We start from the raw sequence: 14,062 nt of genomic DNA, 5'->3' as shown, positions 1-14,062 counted from the left end.
CAGACAACATTAATTTATATTTGCTCTCATACTTACCAAACTTTTTCCCACCGTTACTCTTTACAAATCAGATATTCCAGCTGGGATCATTTTCCTTCTGCATTTACTGATAGTGTATTAATAAATTCTCCCAGTTTTTGTCTGAAAATGACTTTATTTTATCCTCACTTCTGAAAGATAGTTTCAACAGGTGTGAAATTTTTATCAGCATATTATAGATCATATTCCATTGTGTTTTTTTGGCTTCTGTTTTGTTGCTGTGGTTAAGAAATTGGCTATCAGCATCGTCTTTCTGTAGATGATTTTTTTTTCTGGATGTTTAATATCTTCTCTGTCTATGGTGTATGTGTATATATACACATACACCATATACATATATATGTATAAAATACACGCCATATATACACACACCATATACTATATGTACATGTATATACATTGTATATATACATACATATAGATACACACACATACACACACATCAGTATAGTTTTTATTTTCATTTTTTATCCTCCTAGGAATTCTTTGAGATTCCTGGATCTAAGGACAGGTTTCTTTTTTGTTCTGTTATCTCCTTCTGGAACTCCAAACCATCTCAACTCCATCCTTCACAGTTTTATTTTATTGTATTTTTGTTTAAGAAACCAGGTCTCACTCTGTTGCCCAGGCTGGAGTGCACTGGCACAATCATAGCTCACAGCAGTCTCAAACTCCTGGGCTCAAGCCATCCTCCCCACCTTAACCTCCTGAATAGCTGGGAATACAGGCATGCACCACCTTGACCAGCTAATTGTTTTTATGGAGATGGGGTCCGGCTATGTTGCCGAGGCTGGTCTTGAACTCCTGAACTCAACTCGTCCTCCCACCTCAGCCTCCCAAGTAGCTGGGATTACAGGTGCAAGCCACCACACCTGATGTTCATGTTTTTGGGTTTTTTTTTTTTTTTGAACTCTTATTTGGATTTTTTATATCTTACTCTCTCTGTGTTGCATTCCAGATAATTACTTTAGATTTATCTCATAGTTCATTGCATCTCTTTTCTGCTGCATCTAACTTAATGTTTAATGTATCCATTGAGATTTTAATTTCAGTTATTGTGCTCATATTCTTACACTTCTTACTGTATCACTTCTCTTCTGCTCCTAACTCCGTCTTATATCACCAGGGGCCTTGTACACATGTGGGTGGATCCTTGCAGCCCATATGTTCAAATTCTACCCATATATTCTATAAGCAACCACCCTGTGCCCATCCTTCAGGCCCAGCTTGAGTAGAGACAGCCTGGGAAGAAACCAATGTTGGTCTTGTCTGCAGGCTCAAGACCATCTGAGCAGGGAACTTCAGAGTCCTGTGTACCTGCAACATGATCTAGAAGAGGCAGTACAAACTCCAGGCAGCCACTGTATCCCACTTAATGGTAAGGGGTACAGCCAGAGAAAGACTCCGGGATGCTCTAAAATGTGAGGCCCAAGGGAGGATCTCCACTGACCAAGTCTAAGGGTATTACCGGTGAAGGGAAAAATATAAAGATCATGACATTGGGAGATCTGGATTTGATCTGGCTCCCCATTTTATAAGCTCACAGAGCCTCAGTCTCCTCATCTGTAAGATGGAGATGATGCTCAGCTTGCTCAGCTCAGAGTCATGATGAGGCTCAACATATTCATTTGTTCATTCAACAAAAATGTATTAAGTACCCCCTGTGTTCCAGGCACAAAATAGACACACACATATGCACATAAAATGCTGTCCTCACAGTGCTTCCATTCTAGGAGGGGAGAGTGACAAACAAAATAAAAAGAAGTACAGTCTACATGCTAGATAGTGATGGATGCTAATAAGAACAAATGAAGTATGGAAAGTGAAGCCGTTGGGGGAGTAAGAAGTTGTAGATAGGGAGGCTGGGGAGGGCTCACTGAGCAGTGATTTTTGAGTGAAGACTGAAGGAAAGGAAGGAGCTGGCCGTGCTGATGTGGGAGGGCAGGGGGAGTAGCTGAGAGACTAGCAAAAGCTCAGAGTTAGGAGGGTGTTTATTGTGTTGGAGGAATAGTTGGGAGGCCAGTGTGGCTGGAGTGGTAAGAACCAGGGGGTGAGGAGCAAGAGGGGAGGCAAAGAAAGAATGGGGAGCAACACCACAGAGGGCCTTGCAGTTCATGAGCTCTTACTCAGAGTCAAATGAGAAGCCATGAAGGGGTGCGGTCTGAGCAGCAACATGGTCTGTGTTTCCTCAGGTTCATTCTGGCTGCTGTACAGAGGACAGATTTAAGGAGGGGAAAGAAAGGAAGCAGGGAGAACAGCTGAGGGATGATTGCTGTAATTCAAGTGAGAGATAATGGCACTTGGAGCAGGTAGAGGCAGGCGACAGGGTGGTGTGAAGAGATCAATAATGGATATGCTTTGAAGGTAGAGGTGACAGATTTCTTCATAGACACCATGTGGGGTGGAAGCAGGAAGAAGCAAGGTTTTGGGCCTGAGCATGGAAAGCATGGAGTTGCTGTTGATTGTGATAGAAAGGGCTAAAGAAGGAGCAGGTTGGTTTTGGACCTGTTAAGATTGATGTGCCTGCTAGATATTTACATGGAGATGCTCAGTAAGCAGGTTGATTTCAGGTCTGGATTTAAGGGAGGGAAGTCCAGGCTAGGAAAGGAATTTGAGGGTCATCAGCCTAGAGGTGAAATGTAAAGCCCTTAGAGTAGATGAGACTTCCCTAGGGCAGTGGTCCCCAACCTTTTTTGGCATTGGGGTAGGTTTCATGAAAAACAATTTTTCCGTGGACAGGATGGAGAGGGTATGGGGGATGGTTTCAGGATGAAACTGTTCTGCCCCAGATCATCAGGCATTAGTTAAGATTCTCACAGAGAGCACACAATCTAGATCCCTCGCATGCATAGTTCACAACAGGGTTTGTGCTGCTATAAGAATCTAATGCCGCCACTGATCTGAGCTCAGGAGGTAATGCTTGCTCACCTCCTGCTGTGTAGCCCAGCACCGTGGGTTGGGGACCCCTGCCCTAGGGCATGAATATATTTACAAAAGAGAAGAAGCTGAAAGAGTGAGCTCTGAGCACTCCTGCATTTAGTGCTGGGGAAATGGGGAAGAACCAGCAAAAGAGGCTTTGGAGGAGTGGCCAAAAAGATCACAGAATATCTATGTGAGAGGTGAAGGATTCCCTATTTAATAAATGGTGCTGGGAAAACTGGCTAGCCATATGTAGAAAGCTGAAACCGGATCCCTTCCTTACACCTTATACAAAAATTAATTCAAGATGGATTAAAGACTTAAATGTTAGACGTAAAACCATAAAAACCCTAGAAGAAAACCTAGGCAATACCATTCAGGACATAGGCATGGGCAAGGACTTCATGTCTAAAACACCAAAAGCAATGGCAACAAAAGCCAAAATTGACAAATGGGATCTAATTAAACTAAAGAGCTTGTGCACAGCAAAAGAAACTACCATCAGAGTGAACAGGCAACCTACAGAATGGGAGAAAATTTTTGCAATCTACTCATCTGACAAAGGGCTAATATCCAGAATCTACAAAGAACTCAAACAAATTTACAAGAAAAAAACAAACAACCCCATCAAAAAGTGGGCGAAGGATATGAACAGACACTTCTCAAAAGAAGACATTTATGCAGCCAACAGACACATGAAAAAATGCTCATCATCACTGGCCATCAGAGAAATGCAAATCAAAACCACAATGAGATACCATCTCACACCAGTTAGAATGGCGATCATTAAAAAGTCAGGAAACAACAGGTGCTGGAGAGGATGTGGAGAAATAAGACCACTTTTACACTGTTGGTGGGACTATAAACTAGTTCAACCATTGTGGAAGACAGTGTGGTGATTCCTCAGGGATCTAGAACTAGAAATACCGTTTGACCCAGCCATCCCATTACTGGCTATATACCCAAAGGATTATAATTCATGATGCTATAAAGACACATGCACAGGGATATTTATTGTGGCACTATTCACAATAGCAAAGACTTGGAACCAACCAAATGTCCATCAATGATAAACTGGATTAAGAAAATGTGGCACATATACACCATGGAATACTATGCAGCCATAAAAAAGGATGAGTTCATGCCCTTTGTAGGGATACGGATGAAGCTGGAAACCATCATTCTGAGCAAACTATCACAAGGACAAAAAACCAAACACCACATGTTCTCACTCATAGGGGAGAATTGAACAATGAGAACACTTGGACACAAGAAAGCGAACATCACATACCCGGGCCTGTTATGGGGTGGGGGGAGGTGGGAGGGATAGCATTAGGAGATATACCTAATGTAAATGACGGGTTAATGGGTGCAGCACACCAACATGGCACATGTATACATATGTAACAAACCTGTACATTGTGCACCTGTACCCTAGAACTTAAAGTATAATAATAATAAAAAAAAGGATATCTATGTGAGAGGTGAAAATATTTTAAGGAGGAGAGGCAAGGCATCAGCTGAGTCGAAACAATGCAAAAGCATTTTACAAACTCTAAAATCAGTCAACATATATCAAGAACATACTAAGTTCCAGACACTGGTGATTGAACAAATGAATGAATGAGCAAGAATGGCCTCTACCCTCCAGGAGCTCTCAGTATTGTAGTGGAGGCAGGTTGTATAATTCAAATGAGTAGGACTGTGCAAATGAGCTGGACAAATGCTATGCCAGGTAGGAACCTGGCACAAAAGCACAATAGGAGGGAGTGAGCAGTGTTCCTTTGCCTCCTCTAGGCTATTACATTCTCCTAGTTTTAACTTTTCCTTATGCTTTTTACCTCAAATCTGTATTTCCAGCCTCAACCCCTCCCGCTGGCTTTAGAACCATATCCAACTGCTGGACCTCCATACCCAACTGTTCCACAGTGTGTACCTCACACGCAACATATCTGAGATTGAGTTTATCTTTTCCTTTCTTCTCCCTCTCTTTCCTTAAGACAGTACCTTGCTAGATATTCAAGCACATGATAAAGATATGATTTTACAAAAACAATGTGGTCCTGCCTGGCATGGTGGCTCATACCTGTAATCCCAACAGTTTGGGAGTCAGAGGCGGGAGGATCACTTGAGCCCAGGAGTTGAAGACAAGCATGGGCAACATAGTGAGACCCCATATCTACAAAAAACTTAAAATGTTGGCTGGGTGTGGTGGTGTGTGCCTATAGTCTTAGCTACTTGGGAGGCTGAGGCAGGAGGATCACTTGAACCTGGGAGTTCAAGGCTGCAATGAGCCATGATTGCACCACTGCACTCCAACCTGGGTGACACAGCGAGACCCAGTCTCTAAAAAAAACCAAAAGTGGCTCTAATATAAATATCCTAGAAACCCAATATATATAATATGTCTATAAATATGTAACTTCAATATCTATTTTTTATTTATTTATTTTTGAGACGGATTCTCGCCCTGTCACCCAGGTTGGAGTGCAGTGGCACAATCTCAGTTCACTGCAACCTCTACCTCTGGGTTCAAATGATTCTCCTGCCTCAGGCTCCTGAGTAGCTGGAATTACAGGCACCTGCCACCATGCCTGGCTAATTTTTGTATTTTTATTAGAGATGGGGTTTCACCACCTTGGCCAGGCTGGTCTCCTACTCCTGACCTCAAGTGATCTGCCCACCTCAGCCTCCCAAAGTGCTGGGATTACAGGTGTGAGCCACCATGCCCGGCCTAGTAACTTTGATATCATAAAGGTGGCATTCGTCATTAGTCCTGGGACAACCAGTTAGGTATTTGGGACATGGAAATCAATTTAGATCCTCACTTCATGCTTCATACCTTTTACCATCATAAACCCTAGATGGATTAAAGTTGGAAGTATAAAGATTTCATAAGCAAATGTCAAATGCTTGGATGGGCTATTTTAAGCAAAAGATGATGGACATACTTTCCCCCATAACCCCTAACTTCCTGAGCCTATATTCCCTCAGAGGTGTCCCAGTACTCACAGTCACCTAAACCAGCATCCTAAATGTCATTCATTCCTCATTTCTCCCCCTCACCCAGGCAGTCCACTAAGTTCTACTGGTGTTACCTCTTAGCATCTCTCTAATCTCCGCTCGTCCCCATTCCTCCCCATTCCTATTGCCACTACTGCCTTCTCATTGCATCTTGCTGCCGTCACCTTTCAGTTTTGAAATAATCTGCTGACCAGTTTCCTTCCCTCCAAGATTGTCTTCCATACAGCCACCAGAGGGATCTACAACACACTCACCCTTCCTAAAATTTTTCAGCGGCCTCCCAGGTAAAGTCCAAACTTTTGTGCAAGGCTCTCAGTGACCTAGAATCTGGGATCTTCTCTGAGCTGCAGCTACTGTCTGCATCCCTTCTAGAGAATTCCCATGGGCTGGGCATGCAAGCCTGCTGAGCAACTTGCTGCATCTCTCCTTGGCGTGTTGTGAAGCAGCAGCATGAGGGCCCATCACATGGGGACCCATCACATCGCTCTCTAGCTCATCCTCCCTTGCCTCACTCACACTCCCTGCCCTGGGCCTGTATCCACCATCCACTTATCCACTAGACACAGTGCCCAGGACCCACAATACTTTTGAAGACCTAGGAAAATGTTTTAGTATTTATTTGAAAATCAGAAAAAACATGAATATATAATAGTGAATCCAGCCTAGATTATATTCCTCTTTATACCAATACAGTCATAAAGTATATTACTGCATACATTTTAAAATAATATATGTGTGTGTGTGTATATATATGTATGTATATAAAAATATATATGTATATATACGTATATATATAAAACATATACGTATATATATAAAATATATATGTATATATAAAATATACGTATATATAATATATGTATATATAAAATATATATATATAAAATATATATACGTATATATTATATATAGTATATATAAAATATATACACATATATTATATATACATATATAAAATATATATGTATATATAAAAAATATATATAATATATGTATATATAAAAAATATATATATTTTTTGAGATGGAGTTTCACTCTTGTCACCCAGGCTGGAGTGCAATGGCTCAATCTCGGCTCACCGCATCCTCCACCTCCCGGGTTCAAGTGATTCTCCTGCCTCAGCCTCCCAAGTAGCTGGGATTACAGGCATGTGCCACCATGCCCGGCTAATTTTGTATTTTTAGTAGAGACAGAGTTTCTCCATGTTGGTCAGGCTGGTCTCGAACTCCCAACTTCAGGTGATCTGCCCACCTTGGCCTCCCAGAGTGTTGGGATTACAGGCATGAGCCACCGCGCCCAGCCTATAAATATATTTTTAAACATTTTTTAATGAAGGAGGGGGCCATGAAATCAAAAGTACCTAGAGCCCTCGAAAACCATAATGTGACCCTGATTGCATTTCCCAAATAAAGTATTTGCACTTTAATCTTTGCCTGAGGCTCTGTTTTCTACAGGATCACAGCCTTCATTTTCATTCTTATTACTTCATGGTTGCGAGATGAGTGCTCTATCTCCAGATATCACCTCTAGATTTCAGGGAAAAGAGGATAGAATGCATCTGTCTAGCTTTCAAGGAAGCACCAGCTTTATCATAAAGCCACTCCAGAAGACTTCTGCCTCCGTCTCATGGCCAGAATGTCACACACGTCAGCTAACTGCAAGGGAGGCTGAGGAATCCAGTAGTTGGCATCCCAACCTCTGGAGTAGAGAAGGAGTGATGAGCTAGCCACTCAGGGGAATAAAGGCCTCTATGGTCTGACCCTATTCCACCCCTTTAGGCCCATCTTTGGTTACCCCATCTCACATGCAATGCTGCAGCAACACCCACTGCTTGCAGTTCTCGCACTATGCTGTACCCTTCATCACATCCACCCGGTGGCTCAAGCTCTTCCTGCCATCTACCACCCAGCCCCCATCTCACCTCGCCCCCTGCCCTCCTTCAGGAAGGTTTCCCTGACTTCTCCTCCCACCTCATCCTCCAAGGTGCCTGCCCTAGTCATTTTCTTTTGGGGACAGAGTCTCGCTCTGTCTCCCGGGCTGGAGTGCAGTGGCATGATCTCAGCTCACTGCAATCTCCGCCTCCCAGGTTCAAGTGATTCTCCTGCCTCAGCCTCCCGAGTAGCTGGGATTACAGGTGCCTGCCACCACACCCGGCTAATTTTTTTATTTTTAGTAGAGATGGGGTTTCACCATGTTGGCCAGGCTGGTCTTGAACTCCCGATCTCAAGTCATCTGCCCACCTCGGCCCCCTGAAGTGCCGGGATTACAGGCATGAGCCACTATGCCTGGCCCCTAGTCATCTTCATAATACCCAAACACAGCTATGCCAAGGCCGCCTTTCTTCTTTGTGTCCACCACTGTCCACTCCAGTGCCCACTACTGTGCCTGGTTCCTGTTGAACCCTGGTGAAAGTGTGATCTACCCTGATTATTTCCTTTTTCCTCTGTTTGCAGGCTCAGACAAGAGTCAGGGCATGTTGGCCTTGTCCATCAGTCCCAATCGGCGGTACCTCGCTATCTCTGAGACTGTGCAAGAAAAACCTGCCATCACCATTTATGAATTGTCATCCATCCCTTGCCGGAAGCGCAAAGTTCTTAATAATTTTGACTTCCAAGTTCAGAAATTTATTAGCATGGCTTTTTCTCCAGACTCCAAATACCTATTGGCTCAGACATCACCTCCAGAGTCAAATCTTGTCTATTGGCTGTGGGAAAAACAGAAAGTAATGGCCATTGTTAGAATTGACACTCAGAACAACCCTGTCTACCAGGTACCTAGTAGTGTGACAAGTATCATGAAAATTATAAAAAATAGAACTACTCTTTATTGAATGTTTTCTAGGTACCACAGTTCTAATTTCCTCCATGCATTTTAAAATTTATTCTTACAACAACCATATAAGGTATGCACAATCATTATCCCCATTTTACAGATGAGAGAACTGAGGCTCCAAGAGGTTAAGTCACTCACTCAAGATCACAGAGGTAGTGAATAGCAGAGCTAGGAGTTCTCCAACTCCAGCTCCTGTCTTCTTTACTCTGGCCCAGAACTGCTTTCTGGTCACAGGTTTGTCCCAGAAGTGGATTAATAAAACTTGCTTTCTCTCCCCGGTCCTAGCCTCTTTTTCCAGCAGCAATTGCCGGGCAGTAGGAAGATTTCCGAAATGTGATGTAACATGGTAGGTAGGTCTTTAGGAAGCTGTTGCTGAATTTGCAGTTATGTAAGGAGCAGAACCTTCTATTGTGTCTTGAGGGTAAAAGGAAGAAGACCCCTCAGGAACCTGATTGATGGTTTAGGCAGGGGGTCCCAAGGAGGTTTGATCTTGGTTCACTCACCCTAGTCTAGGATCTAGCACTCCATTCCACAAGTTCAACAACTCAGTTCTGTTCATGTTCAGGGATTCTAGCTAATCAGTGTCTCCAGCATAGACTCAATTATTCAACTCACAAGATACTGATGTGTAAACCAGCATATCACAACCAGAATGCTCACATCATTTATCCAGTATATTCCCTTCCTAGTAATAGAGAAGTTGAGCGGTGAAATTATAATAGTAATCAGAAAGCTGCTGGGTGATTATTCCAGAATCAGACCAAAGGCAGGTAGAACCAGAAGGGTATTTCAACCAGGCCACAGTGAGGCCTGATGAAGCACCTCCTGCTCTGACTAAGTAGATTCACCAACCATTTATTGGATGCCCATGATGAATCCAGCACTGGGAAAACAGAGATGAAAAAGTCACAGCCCCTCAGGTTGCTCACTATATAGTCAGGACAGCAGGTTGACTGCCTATTACTGTACAGGTAGTCCCCAACTTACTATGGTTCAACTTAAAATATTCATCTTTACAATGGTACAAAAGTGATATGCACTCAGGAGAAAGAGACCAAGTAATACGCTTTCATGATGCAGGGCAGCAGCTGCAGCTACAGCCCCCGGTCAGCTGCTCAATCACGAGGGTAACAACCAAGATACTCTACAGTGTGGTGCTGTGTGGCCACATGGCTTTGCCCATTTTCAACTTGTGGTGTTTTCAACTTATGATGGGTTTATCAGGACATGATCCCATTGTAAGTAGAGGAGCAGGTGTACATTGGGATAAGAGCTGTAATTGAAGGATGTTCAGTTGGTAGGAGACCACATAGCATCCCCTGACATGTGGTTTCTTTCCTCCTGGACAGGGCTATGAAAACCTATCAGACCCTCTTTTTCTGTGTTTCCAGCTGAGCTTTATTCCATTTTGTTGGCACTGGGTGTGGCTCTTGTCAAAAGCTGCTCATTCTGCTCTTTGGCCTTTGTCGATTTCCTAGTTTGACTCCTAGTTTCACACATATCCTTGTAAATATAATAGATTATAGATGTGTGCCCTTATCAAATGCAGCATAAAACTACAGATTTTGTGATGTTTAGGAGATATTCTGAGCAGCCTGAAATAAATATTAATTTGTAAAATGGGAAATAATTCCATCAAGAATAGTTTCATAAATTTTTTTCTTCAATTCTCTCACATTTTACAGGTGAGCTTCAGTCCGCAGGATAACACTCAGGTGTGTGTCACTGGACATGGGATGTTTAAGCTTCTCCGTTTTGCTGAGGGAACCCTGAAGCAAACCAACTTTCAGAGGGGAGAACCCCAAAACTATCTAGCCCACACCTGGGTGGCTGATGACAAGATTGTCGTTGGCACTGACACAGGCAAACTCTTCCTCTTTGAATCTGGAGATCAGCGTTGGGAGACCAGCATAATGGTCAAGGAACCTACCGATGGTTCAAAGAGCCTGGATGTCATCCAGGAATCAGAGAGGTAATGGTGCTTCTTGGGCTGGTGCTCCCACATTCATTGTACTGACAGCATTATACAGAAGACAGCACTCTTTAGAAACCACTCATAACCCCTCTACCGTAAAAGTCAACTATGCCCATTTTCCCTCTTCCTCTCTAGTTTTCGTCTATATTTAAGCACAAATTTAACAGTTATAACCATAGACTAGATACAATTCTTTTTATTTGTTATACCTAACCTCATTTTATAAACATTATAGTATTACTGGTCTTCAAAACTATAGTTTTTAGAAAATATATTTTCCAATGGCTAATTTAATGAATTGATCCATGTCTACCAAGCCCTTGTAGTATACAAAAGGCATCTCTTGCTAGATGCTGGGGACACAAGTCCTCAAGGAACTTACAACTGAGCAGGAGGAGACAGACCAACAAGTGCAAGGAAATGTTTTAGGTAAATCTGACAGAGGATGGGGTAAAGTGCAATCTCAGGAAGGAGTGGTTATTGACCACTGTAATAGAGATGCCACGTTGTCTCTATGACAACCAGTAAAAATCATATCTCCTGTGTATTGGAATGTACCGTTACATGCACCAGACACTGCTTTAAACATTTTATAAACCCATTTGATTCTTACCCTGTATAGTTCATACTATTATCGTGCCCATTTTGTAGACAAGGAAACTGAGGATCAAAGAGGTAAGTGAACTACCCAAGATCATTCCGCTGATAAGTGGCAGGCTCAGGATTCAAACCCAGATCTCTCTGATGCCAGAGCCTGGGCCCACAACCCCAATGACATCCTGTAGATTCTTCTTCCTCAGTAACCTTCAATCCACCCATTTTCACTGCCATCCCCCCATGCCAATGGCATATCCTTTTTTTTTTTTTTTTTTTTTTTGGTGAGTATGTAGGAGCTTCCTAAAAAGTCTCCATAACCTTCTCCAGGAGCTGTGTTCACAGTCCTTCAGCTCTGGGGTCCAGGCCTCCCAGAACAAAGCCCAGACTCCTTGGCTTGGCCCAAGCATATCTGCGACTCTTTTCCTCTACAACTCTCGCCTCTGTCTACTCCACACGCCCCAAGCACTCTCTTGCTTCTAGGCTTGGCCATGTGCAGTTTGTGTACAGTTCCCAGGCCAAAGGGTAGTATTTGGCTGTGGAAAAGGGGATCATTGGGTGGTTTCTGTCACACCCAGTGACAGCCTTCTTTCTCCTCCCCAGCAGAATTCATCTCCTCAAGATTGTCTCTATAAATTGTGTATGCTGTTTTTTTGTTTCCAGTCTGATTGAATTTCCACCAGTCAGTTCTCCACTCCCTTCCTATGAACAGATGGTGGCGGCCAGTAGCCACAGCCAGACGTCCATGCCCCAGGTGTTTGCCATTGCAGCCTATTCAAAGGGATTTGCCTGTTCTGCTGGGCCAGGGAGAGTTCTGCTGTTTGAGAAGATGGAAGAAAAGGATTTTTACCGTGAGAGCAGAGAAATCAGGGTAAGGAGGGAAGAAAAAAAAGAAGCAAAACGGGGGTCCTATTGGCATTTGTTCCCCAGCAGCAGTTCTCTGAGAAGGCATCTGATGGGGAGGGATAGGGCAGGATTGCTGAGCAGAAATGGTGAAATGGTGACTCGAGATGTCTGTCCTGAGAGAGGTTTTAGGATGAGGTGAACAGAATTAGAGTTTAAAAATAGGAAAATCAACCAGCATATTGGCTTATGCCTGTAATCCCAGCACTTTGGGAGGCCGAGGTGGGTGGGTCTCTTGAACTCAGGAGTTCTAGACCAGCCTGGGCAACATGGTGAAACCCCATCTCTACAAAAAAAAAAAAAAAAGTTATGAGGTCAGGAGTTTGAGACCAGCCTGGCCAACATGGTGAAACCCCGTCTGTACTAAAAATACAAAATTAGCCAGGCGTGGCAGTGTGTGCCTGTAGTCCCAGCTACTTGAGAGGCTGAGGCAGGAGAATAGCTTGAACCCAGGAAGCAGAGGTTGCAGTGAGCCAAGATCGCTCCACTGCACTCCAGCCTGGGCGACAGATTGAGACTCTGTCTCAAAAAAAGAAAAAAAAATACAACATACAAAAAGTAGCCAGGTATGGTGGCACGTGTCTGTAATCCCAGCTAGAATTGCTTGAACCCGGGCAGCAGAGGTTGTAGAAAGCCAAGATCACACCACTGCACTCCAGCCTGGGCGACAGAGCAAGACTGTCTCAAAAAAAAAAAAAAAAAAAAAATTAGCCAGGTGTGGTGGTGTGCACCTGTAGTCCCAGTTACTTGGGAGGCTGAGGTGAGAGGATGGCTTGAGCCTGGCAGGTGGAAGTTGCATTGAGTGAAGATCATGCCACTGTATTCCAGTCTGGGTGACAGAGCCAGACCCTCTCTCAGAAAAACAAAGAATAGGAGGATCCCAGGAAGCAGCCTGGTCTGGGAGTCTGTAAGCTAAAGTTATCCAAGAAAACTCTGAAAGCCTAGGCCGGGCGCAGTTGCTCACGCCTGTAATCCCAGTACTTTGGAAGGCCGAGGCAGGTGGATCATGAGGTCAGGAGATCAAGACCATCCTGGCTAACACGGTGAAACCCCATCACTACTAAAAATACAAAAAATTAGCCGAGCACGGTGGTGGGCGCCTGTTGTCCCAGCTACTCGGGAGGCTGAGGCAGGAGAATGGCGTGAACCCGGGAGGCGGAGCTTGCAGTGAGCTGAGATAGCGCCACTGCGCTCTGGCCTGGGCAAAAGAGCGAGACTCCGTCTCAAAAAAAAAAAAAAAAAAGAAAACTCTGAAAGCCTAAGGCCACACTGACAACGTGGGGACATTACTGATAGCTGTTTTGCATCTTGGGCAGATTCCTGTGGACTCACAGAGCAATGATCCAAGTCAGTCTGACAAACAGGACGTTCTCTGCCTGTGCTTCAGCCCCTCAGAGGAAACTCTGGTTGCCAGCACCAGTAAGAACCAACTCTACAGCATCACCATGTCCCTGACAGAGATCAGCAAGGTGAGTCTTTCCAGCAATGGTCCTTCCAGACCAGGGCCCATCTGCCTGGCTGGGGGACTAGTCACCATGTGGGCAAATTTTAATCCAAATAAGTTAGCATAAACGCATGCATCCCCTTAATACAGAGCAAAACAAAATTCTAATTTTAAGATATTCACATAGAAGCATGCTGATAGACTCAGTGGGACTGTGATTGCTACAGTAACTTTGGAGGACAGACATATTGGCATTGTCCATCAAATTTAAATCCCACATATCCTTTTACCCAGAAATTGCATTTTAAGGCATTTAATCTATTGCTATATTT

The 14,062-nt window shown here is 43.7% G+C and overlaps 1 protein-coding gene across 2 annotated transcripts in view; it reads left to right on the top strand.

The window, feature by feature from the left end:
- CFAP57 (cilia and flagella associated protein 57) overlaps positions 1–14,062 on the top strand; it is an 87,716-nt gene that overhangs the window by 2,486 nt on the left and 71,168 nt on the right. For both annotated transcript variants that reach the window (XM_054497056.2, XM_054497060.1), the window contains 4 exons: positions 8,436–8,752; positions 10,500–10,786; positions 12,047–12,254; positions 13,603–13,755. In XM_054497056.2, the coding sequence (XP_054353031.1) occupies positions 8,436–8,752; positions 10,500–10,786; positions 12,047–12,254; positions 13,603–13,755 (965 nt within the window). The remainder of the gene's footprint in view (positions 1–8,435; positions 8,753–10,499; positions 10,787–12,046; positions 12,255–13,602; positions 13,756–14,062) is intronic.

This window comes from Pongo pygmaeus, chromosome 1, assembly GCF_028885625.2.
Source record: "Pongo pygmaeus isolate AG05252 chromosome 1, NHGRI_mPonPyg2-v2.0_pri, whole genome shotgun sequence".
In the NCBI taxonomy this organism is placed as follows: Eukaryota; Metazoa; Chordata; class Mammalia; order Primates; family Hominidae; genus Pongo; species Pongo pygmaeus.
The sequence above is the reverse complement of the archived record's forward strand: the minus strand, read 5'-3'. Positions and strand labels throughout refer to the sequence as shown.